The following is a 13391-nucleotide window of genomic DNA, read 5'->3' as shown; positions in this document are numbered from 1 at the left end:
TGTACCAGCAAAGCAGAGCTGAGTGGGAGGATGCTGCTTATGCTGGTGTGGCCGTCAGAGAATTACCTGTGTAACCATGGTTTGAAGAAATAACTGAAGGAGGAATTATAAACTGGTTTGGCTCAACGGGTGCCAAAAGAAATCAGAGCATAATTTTTCCTCTTTTTTTTTTTTTAATTCAAAGCAAGGCATTTGGATGGACTTAGTTTCATTGTGGAGGATCACGTTAAGGAACAACCAAGACAAGCAGTTTCTCCACCTCAAAAGCTCCTCAATCTGCCTGTGTTTTACCAAGCTAGAGAGAACATGGTGAATGAATAAAGTCTCACATGCACTCATTTCTTGTGCAGACCAAGCTTTTGATGTCTTTTTTACTTTTCCCTTTGAGAGTGCTGTGGCCTAGCTGTTCACCTTGATCTTCTTCCTTAATCCAGTGTTTTTTCAACATTCTGAAAGCGTAAAAATTATAAAGTGCAGGTAGATGAAACCATTTTTGCTCAAGTTTTAATTTTGAGTAGATTTTATATTTTGTTTTTATATTCTGTTTTTTTCCTCTTGTTTACCTTATCTTCTGAGAATTCCTTATGAGATTGGTGGAGGGCAAAGAGCCAGAAAACACCACTTCTCTCTTCTTTGGCAGCCCACATATATTCCACTTATAGACTGTATGTGTGTTCTTGCTCTTGGGCTGGGGAGTTGACTGTTTTTCCTCTTACAGAATCCTGACTTTGGCCTCCCTACTTTGCTTTCTCTGTGTGGCAGGCGTAAGATGCAGCACTTCAGTTGTTCCTTTCAGTTCCTGTCAACCTCCATCTCAAGCCTGAAAATTGGTTTTATTGTTGCACATTAAAGTTCCCTTTCCTGGGATTTTTGTGCTTTCACTGGAAATTTCTTCTAGTTCTTACGCAAACTGGGAGGATCTCATCCCATCTTTTATCAGCTTTCCAGTTCTCTGTGCTGGCTAAGTGAGACATTGTGGTTGAATGACACAAGCCTAAGGTGCACAACCATTTCTGCTTGAGTCTCTGTGGAGGTGTGAGTTGGCGCTCAAGCTGCAGAGCTGCTTGCACAAGTGTATGGTGACAGCATCTTGTGTATGATGACAGCATCTTTCCAGCTTGGGGACTGGCAGTTACTCTGTAGGTGATGAGGTCAAACTAGCTTCCTTGGCTCCGGCCTTGATGCCTCCAGGGACTTCTGGGGGGCGTTTTTAACCAGAGGATGATGAGGTAAGAACTTACTTAGGAGGTGCCAGTTGTTCTCTTTGTGCCCTGTTGTAGCCCAAACTTGAGACTGCCACTGGGCCTGAGTGTGGTGGATTCTCTTCTGTTTGATGAGCTGCCCCTGGCACTGAGCAGTCTTTTCCAGTGCCATCCATCTGGCTAAATTCTGTGCACGCTACCACAGAATCCCACCTTCCTTTTCTGTGCCAGCGGTGGCTTGCTGCGTGGTGTGTTTGTCTTCTGGTTCAACACAAGCATCAACAACTCTGACTCGCTTTCTTAGTGTCAGCAGATTAGCATGGTGCATTTACCTGCTCATCTGTCCCACCTTCTGATGCTGTTGAGGTTGTAGAATTTGGTACCCACAGCTGACATGAAAGTGCAGTGTTTCTGAACGTACGTGTTCTCAAGCTGAACTCAGCATAGTCGTTCCATCTTTTTCCTACTGAGGAGGCATTTAGGTGGAGTAACCGTGATTGTCCAGTCCTTCAGGACTTCCTTGGGGATGTGTCTGGCTTATTTAAGCTTCACTGTTGAGGAGGAGGCTAAGATCTATGACTGAAGAGCAGGCATGCTTTATTACCAGCATTAATGAAAGCTTTAAACATAGGATTTTTGAGGCAGGAGGTGAAATTGTTTCCTCTGCTTATTCAGTCTGTAAGTTGAGTTGCAAATTCTTTCCAAGTTAGTCTTTGAGCCAAACCTCTTCAGTGGGATTGATGTATTTTTCCTTCCCCCCCTGCCCCCCTCCCAGCTATGAATGCAAGCACTACAGTTTCCTGGTGCTGAGCCTGTTGATGAGTTTTCTGGGCCCCTTCACTAGTGTGAATTCAAGAAAAGTCTTTTCTTGGTGGGTTAGGTTGATTTCTCATGATTTGTGACTGTTGAAAATAAGTTCCTTTCTGTCTCTGTTGGATCCAAGAGCTGTGCTGACCAGCAACTTTTGTGTTGGAATAGTTTAAAAATAACCTGTATCTAATAGAGACATTTTTCCCTCTTTTTAAATGAAGTGAAGCCAGAAATTAGCTCACAGAAAGCTGAGCAATTGATTTTTCCCTAAGCTCTTCTCTAGAAAGCATGTGTCATATTCTTATCTCTCCAGTGAAATACAGAGCTGGTATTGGACGACCCTGCTCTCTTAGGCACAAGCTTTGAGGAAACTCTTCTGGGCTGGTAGTGATAAAGCAATCTTTTGTTAATGTACGTGTTCGATCAGGTCTTGCTTCTATGGAAACTCTGGGGCTTGGATTGAAGCCAGTGCTGCTGAACAGCAAAGGAAGGTGCCCTTACTACCAAGGCAGGGTATATTTGTGGCGAGGTGCAGCAGGATTTAGCAGCTCCGGAGAGGAAAGAATGGTGATGACTGAACCAGGGCTGGACCTGCCTCCAGCCTCCCCTTTGCAGTGACACTGAGAACAGTGACAAGGACTGCCAGGTCCCCAGGCAGCCTGTGCCCTCCTGCCAATGCATTGCATTTCTTCAGTGGAGAAGGGGAAGCCTGGAGGAAAGAGCAGCAGGAGAACTAAATCAGCTTATATCATTCCTGTTACGTGCAGTCCTCTCCTGCTCCCCAGCCTGATGTTATTGCAGTAGTGCTAGCTTTTCTAGCATCAGGCCAAACAGGAACACAAGCTGGAAGTGGCCATTTGTGCTATTTGATCCCGGCTTTGGTTTACCCTCACTTGTAGACAGCTGCATGACAGATGTTCGCAGAGCACCAGCTCCATATGTTGCTAGATGTGACAGGCGTTCCCTGTCTTGCACCAAGGCTTGGCTTAAAAAAAAGACAGCTACCTCTATGCTGGTGTGAGAAAACAGGTGCTCTCTGTGCTTTGGGTCTAGATCCCTAACAAGGACTTGAAGTACCTCATCCCCCCTTGAAAGTGTGCCATGCTTTTTGAGGAGGCGACAGCAGAAGGACCTTTGCAATTCCTGCTAATCTGGTTTCTAAGAAAAAAGCCTTCTTTAACCCCAGATACAGGCACTGGTTTTTAACGAATGGTTTAGGCATTCCAGCCATAGTTAAAAGTACATAGCTGAGCCTCTCTTTCTTCAGAAAGAACTGAAAAGGCTTAGCTTCCGCTCCTTTCTTAGGAAGAGGAGAACATTCTTGGTCTCACAGGCTACTGGCAGAAGTGCCAAAGCTTTGTGATTTAGTGTGATAGAAGTATGGCACAGACAGCCTGCTGTGGTTTAACCCCAGCTGGCAGCTCAGCCCCAAGCTGCCACTTGCACATTCCCCCAGTGGGATGGGGTGAGAATCAAAAGGTGAGAAAACTTGTGGGTAAAGGCAGTTTAATTGGGAAAGCAAAAGCCACGTGTGCAAGCAAAGCAAATTAAGGAATTCAGCTGTTCAGCCATCTCCAAAGAAAGCAGGGCTCCATTATGCCTAAAGGTGAATTGGGAAGACAAGTGCCTTCACTCCCACTGTCCCTCACTTCCTCCTCCTCCCCCCCCCCCCCCCCCCCCCCCCTCCATTTTGTATGCTGAGCATGATGTCCTATGCTGTGGAATACCCCTTGGGACAGTTGGGGTCAGTTGTGTTTCCTCCCATTTCCTTGTGCACCCCCAGCCTCCTCGCTGGTGGGGTGAGGAGCAGAAAAGGTTTTCATACCCTGTAAGCACTGCTCAGCAGTAACCAGAACATCCCTAAATTATCAGCACTGTTTCCAGCACAAATGCAAAACAGATCCCATCCAAGCTGCTAGAAGAAAAATTAGCTCAGATCGCAGCGAAAACCAGCACACAGTCTTCTTTCAGATCTCTAGGAGATAAGGTATGCATAAGGACTTCTATTACAATTTTATTTTCTACGTGGTCCTTTCTGTAGGTACGGTGAAGCTCTGTTCGAAAGTAGGTTAGGCTCTTTCCTTGTGTACAGTTCAGCAGTCAGTGCGTTTGTGCCCTGTCGCTGAGGCAGGAAGTGTGTTGGTGAAGGAAGCGTGCTGCTGCTGTTCAGCTCACTGCACAGAGCGGAGTGTACCTATGGCTGCTGTTCTCTCTGTGGTCTTGCTTACTGCAGTTCCTCCACCAGCCTTACTGTTGGCTTTGTCTTCCTCAGCTGGCATTCTTCAGTGCTTTTTCCTAAGACTTCTCTTTCACTTTTGATGGATGTGTGCTGGTTGTATTCTATCTGGCCTTGATCTGAAGAGCTACGCTTTTCTTGGTGAGGGCAGTGTATCCAAAAAGGGCTGTATTTGATAATAGTTCAAACACGGTGCAGGGGAAGGCTCAGGATTCAAAGCTGTGTGCTCAAGCACACTGGGAAGGTTTGCAGCTTCCTGCATACCATGCTGACCAAATGTTTCTAGTTATGTCCTGAATATTGCTGCAGGTTCTTGGAGAGTTTGTTCTCTGCCCAAGGGTCCAGGGTCTCCAAGGGTCATCTCCGTTCTCTGCTGACTAGACAGACATGTCTCAGGCCTATGAATAAGCTTTTGTGTTGGGAAGCTGATCTCACAGCACAGTGGGAGAAGCTTTATTTTCTTAGACTGAATTTTCCTGTGTAGAAGTTGTTACCCAGTCCAGTGTAACTAGAAAACACCAAGCTTTTCAGCATGGATGTAGCTGCTGCTTCTCTTTGCTAACACATCTATCTCACAAGAAGCAGTCACCAGTTACCCATTGGCCAAATGCTGTAGTCCTCTTGCCTGGTATGTACTGGTATCCTGTATTCTTGTTCTTTGCTCCTGGCTGCTTTGAGGTTGTTAAGGGAAAGTCTACTTCTGTCAGTGTGACATTGAAGTCAGTATTTATTCTTTGCCGGTGGCCCAGCTCCAGAATCATCAGTGGCCATCTGCCTTGGTCTTCAGCACAGCAGGTCCTGAGGGCTGGCTATATCCTAGGAGCCACAGCAAGGTGGTGCTGGAAAGATGGACTAGTAAGCTGCTTACAACAAAGGCATGAGTCAACAGTGCTTAATGCAGTCAGCTTTCTTGCTGTGCAACTGTCACGATTTTAAATGCTAGTTCTATTTATTTTGGAAAATAGATTTACTAGCAAGTCGTGAAGCATTGCCGCTGTACAAGACTGCTTATATAGAGTGGGGACATCAGCGTCGTGGTGTGGTCTGCAGTAATTCTCACACCCGTTGCAGTGCAGCTCGCTGTCCCCACCTCTCAAGTGTGTGGTAACCTCTGAGGCTAGTTACCCTGTCACCTGAAGTTACATCATCGAAGAGAACATCTCTGTTCTTTAGCTCTGGCGGTGGTCTGGTAAGACGTGGGAAGGTCTTCAGCTAAGGTTCCGTAATGTTTAAGAGTGCTCTGGGTATTCAAGAGCACAGCACTGTTTGTTTCTGTGGAGGGGCATATTCCCTCCTTAAGAGTAATGTTGGTATTGGGGGCAGGGTTTTTCCCACTTGATAGTTTGGAAGAGCAGAGTTTGTGTCTTCCTGACTTCTGTTTGAAAGTATTTTGTGCTCTTTATGCCCATCCTGCTAATAAGTGTTTGAACAGTGAAGTATGCAGTTCACATTTGGAGCAGATACACTAACAGACAAGCATCCAGACTTAAATATATATTAATAATGTCTCTTCCAGTACAAGAGTGGGGGATGCACAGCACAGCACAGGATGTGGTATGTCCTTCTGTAGTCACTGATAACTCTGCTCCTAAACTTCACCCCCCTCCTCCTGCAAGTCTGCCTTTATGGGTGATCTGTCTTGCTAACTATAGATCAGTCTGTTGGAAGGGAGGATGCTAAACTAAATGTTTTACTGCTGTTTGAGCTATAGCAGTGATGTTGGAGGATCTGCTTCCATAAATTGGTCTCCCTCAAGCTGTTGTGTGAATTGTTCACTGCATTTTACAGTATGATTGGAAGAACTCTGAATTTTATATGCCAGCTAAAATAGTTGAACCCATGCCTTTGTTTAACAGAGGAAGGATGAGTAATATTTAGGCCTTCAAACAATTTCTGCTTTAAATTTGTTTGAGACTCCTGGGATTATTCTGTATTTGTAGATAGTGTCCATGTTTAGTAATAACCTTTTACTTTGAGTAGGTCTCATGGAAAACACTAAGCTGTATCTGAGCTATAAAGTGTCTGTTTCTCAAGCCCTGTAGATGGCTTCCCTTTTAGAAAAGTTGTCTCTGAAACGTTGCTTGTGCAGAAGTATTTTCTTATGCCTGCTTGTATGTGGGGAAAATACCGGCTGTATCACTGTTTTCTTTAGAACATGTGGATGACTATGTAGAGCAGTCGTAACTGGGTTTAGACTCTCCCCACCTGGTGCCCGGCTCCTTCTTTTGTGTCACAGCCATGGAATGTGTTGTTTTGTGGCTGTCACTCCCTCCCAGCTGTGCCTGCACATCCAAAACTTGTCATGTTGGGTTTTCTTGGGGGCTGTGGGCAGCTTGGCAGTGAGCCTGGGGCACTTCTTAGAGGCTGCATCCTGCTTTCACTGCCACTGTCCCAAAAGCCATCTCACATGTACGTCTAGGCTATGCAATGGAGAAGGCTTAAGGGACTCTGCAGAGTGAGGGGCTGCTGTCCTCAGAATAATTCAGGTGGTGAGTGCTTGGTTTTTGCCTACCTTTAGGAAAGAAGGCTACTGGAAGTAGGCAGAGGGTTCAGATCTCTTGCTCTGATGGCCAACATCTGCCTGTAGCCCATAGGTGAGGTGCTGCTGTGAGAACACACTGGGGGGGGGGGAGGGTGTGTCTGCCTGGGTGCTTGTGATCTCCATCTTAGTGAAGTTGTCTGAAGCTAATGAATCTGCTTGGATAAACCCCCTTCTTTGAAGTATGGGTAATAGTACTTCCTTCCGTCACTGGTCGGGACCCTGAGATTTTCTGATTGGCTTTTGGTGAAAACTGGGACTAGTACCAGACTTGAGCATCATAATATGTCCTAAGTATGGCAACCCCTGGTATTGCGCAGATGGATCTTCTCTTATCCCATAAAGTTTAAACTCTGTTACAGAAATACGAGAAGTTAAAGTTGTCCCATGTATTGTTCGCAGTAACTGAAAACTCTGCTTTAGTCACTGGCAAAATAAAAGAAGTTGAATCCAAGATAAAGCTGTGATAGGCAGGGGAGATGTAAATCTGTAAAGCGTTCATCTGAAATCTGAAGTGCTGATCTGTTGCAGATGCTGGCACCTTGCTTGTTCTTAGATACTAACTACCATTAAACCAAACTAAACCATACACGATGTAAGCAAGCCTTTGCTGCTGAAATTTCTTGTTGTTGATAAAGCAGATAAGAGGGAGGAGAGAAATCCACAGCATGTTTTTGTCTTTGTGATACAACTTGGGCTTTGAGTTGATTTTAGGAGACAGAGGCTTTGAAGGATACCTTGAAGAAACTGATACGAGTTGCTACAGAGAGGGACCATCTGTGGTGTTGATGTTTTTGTTTCCCTCCTCACCCCCACTCCCTCTCCTCACTGTAAAAGCCAGCTAAATATTCCCATTATTCCCTTTACACTAAGTCTAGTTGTGTGGTCATGTAACCACAAAAGGAAATGTTTTCCATCAGCTCAGTGAGATGATTCAACTCACGCTGTTCCAAAACCCAGTGCGAGGGAGCGAGCAGGGACATGCAGTTAGGGTGGGAGAAGCATTGTCCTGTTGCGGAGAGTTTTGTAATTAGATGGGTTAAACATCCTGGGAAGTATCGCTGCTACTTTTGAATCTCTTGAACTGTATCTCCTGCATGATTGAATTGAAGGGAGGGAGAAGAGCCTGTCTTCATGCAGAGCTTCCCCCAGCTTGGCAGTGCTGTGTAGCTGTGATGACATCCCGTGGCCACATGAGGAACAGCCTGAACCCTTGTCCGGGCCTCCAGGATCCCTCGAATTACTGCCCTTATGTGTGGCTGTGCCAAGAAACTGGAAATTTGATGAATTCACAGAAACTGTAGTCACCATATGGTTCTTGTACCAAAGACTGGATAACTCATCATTGTGAGGAAATCCCATGGAGTTTTCGCCAGCAGCCTCAGGAGCAGCTACGATCTAAGCTGGAAAGGGAAAGTCAGCAGGAGAGAATTTGAATGGCTTTACTTTTCCATCATCCCATGGCTGCGTGAGGCAGTCTGCAAGCATGAAAAGAGCATCTGTCTTCTCCAAAGCACTTCTAATCTCATTTGGATTTAGTGATCTCTCTTGCCTACCTCTGGAGATCAGGGACCTGTTGTGCATGTAGGTGCTGTGAATATCTGGAAATAGGTGTTGTCCTGAAGGGCTTAGAGTAATAAAGGAGAGAATCATTATGTAGTTTTTCAGATGTTAAAAATGCAGAGGCACAAGGAGTGGAATTCAGAGTCTTGAAATCTTTGTTTTGCTTGTGACAGTCTCTGTTACAGGCTTGGTTTTAGTTGTGCTGTACCTTTCCGTTTGTGCCCCATTACCATCTTGCCTTACTGATAAGATTAACTAGAGGAAAGAAATGGTATTTTTCTACAGATGGAAGGCTCAGAATACTCACATCTCCTATCAACACTATTAGAGAAGCTGTATATGAGACTGCCTCCAAATGAGCGCATGCTTACCTGTGGGATTAAAGTGGTGGTGAAGAGCATGCTGGAGCAAGTGTGATGTAAACAGAGAACAGAAGAAGAATAGTTATGGATATAAATAAATACAAGAGCCTTTTCTGAGCCAACAGAGAGTGAACACAAGTGGTCCTCTGTTCACAGGAATCTCCTTTGCTTTTTCAGGTCATTGTAAGGGAGCAGATCACCAGGATTTCTCCCCTGTGTCTGCCTGACCGCTGCTGAGCCACCCTCCCAGCCCATGTGGCTCTCCCCATGCTCCAAGAGTCCAACTGGTGCCCAACGCAATGTGTGTTTGTCAAACCATGGAAGTGGGCAAGTATGGCAAGAATGCCACTCGATCTGGAGACCGGGGGGTCCTGCTGGAGCCTTTCATTCACCAGGTTGGTGGCCACAGCAGCATGATGCGCTATGACGACCACACTGTCTGCAAGCCCCTCATTACCAGAGAACAGCGCTTCTATGAATCTCTGCCCCCAGAAATGAAGGAGTTCACACCTGAGTACAAAGGTGAGACCTGTTGTCTTTCCAGAACGCAGTTACATGTGTCAGGAACCTGCCCTCATTTTCCTGCAGCTGCTTATGTCTTGCTGTCTTCTGGTGCTGCCTTATTTGTTGGTTTTAATTCTCTTTTCAGGCTAGCAGTTTTGTAGGAGCACATGGACAGGAAAAAGTATTTTTCTATAGGCATGCAGAAATCAGCATGCTTCACTTTTTAGACAGTGTGCAGCGTATGCAGACTACAACTAACAGTTGTAGTCTGACGCTTAAGGTTATGGGTGTGTAACTGAAGTAATTTTACTACCAAGTATTTGTCAATTACAGCCTTGACCTTGAGTAAATGAAGTTAGATCATATACCGAGCATTGGCACCTTCCAGTCCCATAATTTAGTGCTTCCTCATCCCATCTCTTTTATGGACATGTATCAGAAAGCTGCTGAAGCAGGAAGCATTGCTTTCTGAGTGCTGAGGTGAAGCCTTGTCCTCAGTCACTGTGAGGGAATGGAATTTTCCAGTGTCTGTATCACTGTAAGAGACTGGGAGCTCATCTGTGTCTTTCAGATGGTGACGCTGGCAGGCAGCCTTGTGGGGGGACTTAGTGTTCCTATTGCCTCTCCTTCTTTGTCATCATGTGGTGCTGGGGCAGACGGTGCTTTGCTGGGACCACCACCTGTTCGGGGTCTTGCTGTTTGATTGATTGCAGCCTGAGGGTCTCAAAGCAGTGTCAGCTTACCTGTGTCTGTGTGCAGGTCATGAATGAAGGCCTCCAACAGATGGGTCCTCTTGTACCCTCAAACCACTCTGGGGCCATATGGTGCTTTAGTGGCCCATTGGAAACCTCAGCTGAAGCCTATGTAATGACTCAAATCAATATGATGGCAGGATTTTCTTGGGAGTTATATTTAAAACTGGTGAAGCTGATAGTCCAGATGGAGATCTGCCTTCTTGAAGTCAGATACTTCCTGGTAGCCTAAAGATATAGAACATGCATGTCCACCCCAGCGTGGGACTTCATCTGGTAGTCCCAGAAGTCTGTCCTGCTGATCTGGAGGAGAGGAAGATTGGGGAGGATACTTCCTGTCTGAGCACTGACATCTTACTATAAGATTGCTCTTTCATGGAGATGTCCATATACAGGCAGCCAGAGCACTCAGAGTGGCATATGTGTAGTGACATGCTGGAGTTCCAAACTGCTCGGAAGTTGTGTTGAGCCACCTGAACCTTCTCAGCATTGTCATGTGCAGATAAGGGAAAAAGAAGGGCAGTAACATGATGGCCTGCATCATCCAAATAGTGCAAGCCTTTGTGATGATTTATTTGAATCAGTCAGTAGTGTCTGATACTTCTGGCAGCTTTCAGTGCTTCACAAGCTAGTGAAGGATTTTTGTCATTGCAGGTTAGGAGATGGGCTGGTAGCCTCATTTTCAGGGCTGGAGATGGTCCTGAAGATGAAGATGTCAGCTCTTACTAGCGTGCCAGCTGTCTTACTCTCTGGCTGGCCAGGTAGATACATTCAGAGTCTGTGCTGTTAAAGGTTGATACCTTCCCTTGGACCGTGGTGCTTTCCAGGAGCCTTCAGAAGGTAAAACTGCACAGGACACAAATGGTCTTGCTTGCCTGCACCTGGCTGAGGTAGTTTTACTTCAAGACCCTCCTGTTTTTATTGCTAGGAAACCCTGGCACATTGTAGGTCCCTTTTCTGTGAGACTGGCTGACTTGTGGTAACAGATGCAAGCGTCATCTCATCCTCAGAGCTCTGTACTTCATACTTGAGATACTAGAGAGCTTCTTTAGAGGAGAAAGATAAAACAAGGACATTGCTCCTCAGCCAGTGATGTCCTTGTCAACAGCAGGTGTGCTTCTAGACATAGATACTTGCTCCAATGAACTATATGTATTTTGTATGCTTTGCTCTCCTCAATATTTTGGTGGGCTGTGCTTGACTTTCTCCAGTTTGGTGACATTTGCTGCAAGACTGAAGGGAAGGAAATAATCACACCCCTCAGTCTACCAGCTGCGCTTTTGTCCTTCATTTCCTGTGGTAGCAGAGCTTCCCCTGCTGCTACTGACTGACTGCTCAGGTAGCAGCTCAGACCACTATATTGGGGATTTCTCCTCTATGCTGTGCTTAACATTTGGGTTCTTGTAGTCTTAAAACCTCCTTTACATTGCTCTGGATTTGCTTTGCTGCTCTGTGAGCTGCATTTTCCTCTCTTCTGTTGAACATCTGGGTGCTAGTGGTTGTGTATTCCTTGCCCAGAGAAACAGAACTGACATGCCACTTGTCTTTGGCAGGTGTGGTATCTGTGTGTTTTGAAGGAGACAGCGACGGTTACATTAACCTGGTGGCCTATCCCTATGTGGAGAATGAGGCTGTGGAGCAGGATGACATGCCAGAGAGGGACCAGCCACGACGCAAGCACTCGCGTCGGAGTCTTCACAGATCAAGCAGTGGCACTGAGCACAAGGAGGAGAGGCCTGGCCTGGCCAGTGACAGCACTGAAAGGTAAAACTTGGAGGGTCCAGTGACAACACGATGAGTGGAAAATCTCTCTTCCCCTTTCAGCTCTGGTGCTTCTTTTGTTGCAGTTGTTCTTCACTTGCATAGAGTGCTCAGGCTGTCTTGCACTTGCTCACTTGGCACATGGGGGCACTGCAAACTGTGTCAAGAGTTCTGCTGGGCTTAGGATGAACTCATCCATGTGAAATGCTTCTGACAGGATAACCCTTGTCAGTTTATTGGATGTGGAACCAAAGTATGTGGAGCAGGTTCAAACACCCTTTAATCCACCTGGTTATTAACACAGAGGTTTCTTCCAGGGATGCTTTGAATATGGGTCTCTATCTTCACACCAGCCAGAGTTCCCTGAGAAACAAATGTTCCTGTTACTCTATCATTACAATAAAACCTAGCAGAGATGTTAGACCAGATCCTTGAGCGTGAATCCACAGCTCAGGGTATTAGTGAAGATTTGCTGTTAATAAGATTTGAATTGTGTGAAGCATGTGGCTGGAGAAGGAATAGGAAATAATTGTGTGCAAGGGGAGGATGTGACACTTGCAGGTATCTGGAGAATGTGTGGATTTTAACAGGAAAGTTTGTTCTGTCTTTCTACCAGCAGCATCCAGGAAACAAAGAGTCCCAGGGGGGACCTGCACATCCATTCAGATGTTCCATTTCAGATGTTGGATGGGAACAGTGGTCTGAGCTCTGAAAAGATCAGCTATAATCCCTGGAGCCTACGCTGTCATAAGCAGCAGCTGAGCCGCATGCGGTCGGAGTCCAAGGACCGAAAACTCTACAGTATCCTTTGGGAAGCAGAAATAAGTGTCAGGTTGCTGTTGCTACCTTGGCCTTACATGTTTGTGCCTGGGGCAGCCAGGCCTGCATTTCCTTTGGGTTTCCTATCCTTCACACAAGCAAAGGTGTTACGAGTTTCTTTTTACTATTTCTTTCTGCTTCCCATACAGTGGCACATGTCTGACACTGATGCTCAGAGAAGCTGTGTTTCTGATTAGATCCCGCATTTTCTTTCTTCTCTGATCCTTCTCTTTGTTGGTTTGTGTTTTGAACTGTATTTTTTTCATGTTGGCAGCAGAATCAGGTCTGTGCTGTTCAGTAATCCCTTAGGAGGGAACTATGTCTTTGTCACCTTTTGTGAGTCTCTTCCAGTTGAACTGTGTCCTTCTGGAGACAGTGACCGGAACTGCACACAATACAGAAGGGGCATTTGAGCCAGAGATTTCCACTGTTGTTTAATGCGGTTGTGTCTCTTTCCCCCTCATTATTCCTAACACACTGTCTTGTTCCAAATACGATTTCATTACCCCAGGATCCCATTCCTGACTGGTAATAATTGTCTCAAACCCATTGCTTTATACATGAATATTTTTCTCCATATGTTTATCATCTTGCATATAAACTTGAGTGGATTTTGTCTGCCCATTTAATGGCCACATCAGGCTCATAAGATCCTTGTGAAGTTCTGCACAGCTGTTCCTCATTTTTGCAGCCTTGAGTAACTAGTACTTGGAGCAGATTTCTCATCTCACTTTTGTGGATTGCTTGTGGAACAGAGTAGATCTTCACACAAAGACCCTGCTGGCAACTCTGGCTCTAACACCATTCAGGCTATGTTATAGTTCCCCAGATCAGTGTAGCTTA

At 45.7% G+C, this 13391-nt stretch overlaps 1 protein-coding gene across 4 annotated transcripts in view; it reads left to right on the top strand.

The window, feature by feature from the left end:
• The window catches only part of IP6K1 (inositol hexakisphosphate kinase 1), a 39080-nt gene that overhangs the window by 21000 nt on the left and 4689 nt on the right, over positions 1-13391 (top strand). For 2 of the 4 annotated variants that reach the window (XM_061458213.1, XM_061458216.1), the window contains 3 exons: positions 8889-9234; positions 11522-11732; positions 12346-12530. In XM_061458213.1, the coding sequence (XP_061314197.1) occupies positions 9012-9234; positions 11522-11732; positions 12346-12530 (619 nt within the window). In that variant the 5' untranslated portion in view covers positions 8889-9011. The remainder of the gene's footprint in view (positions 1-8888; positions 9235-11521; positions 11733-12345; positions 12531-13391) is intronic. The other 2 variants (XM_061458214.1, XM_061458217.1) reach the window with 2 other exon arrangements.

This window comes from Pezoporus flaviventris, unplaced genomic scaffold (assembly GCF_033815535.1).
Source record: "Pezoporus flaviventris isolate CSIRO_AGI_PZ_B2104156 unplaced genomic scaffold, CSIRO_AGI_Pfla_v1 ptg000026l, whole genome shotgun sequence".
Taxonomy (NCBI): domain Eukaryota; kingdom Metazoa; phylum Chordata; class Aves; order Psittaciformes; family Psittacidae; genus Pezoporus; species Pezoporus flaviventris.
This window is presented reverse-complemented; position numbering and strand designations above follow the sequence as displayed.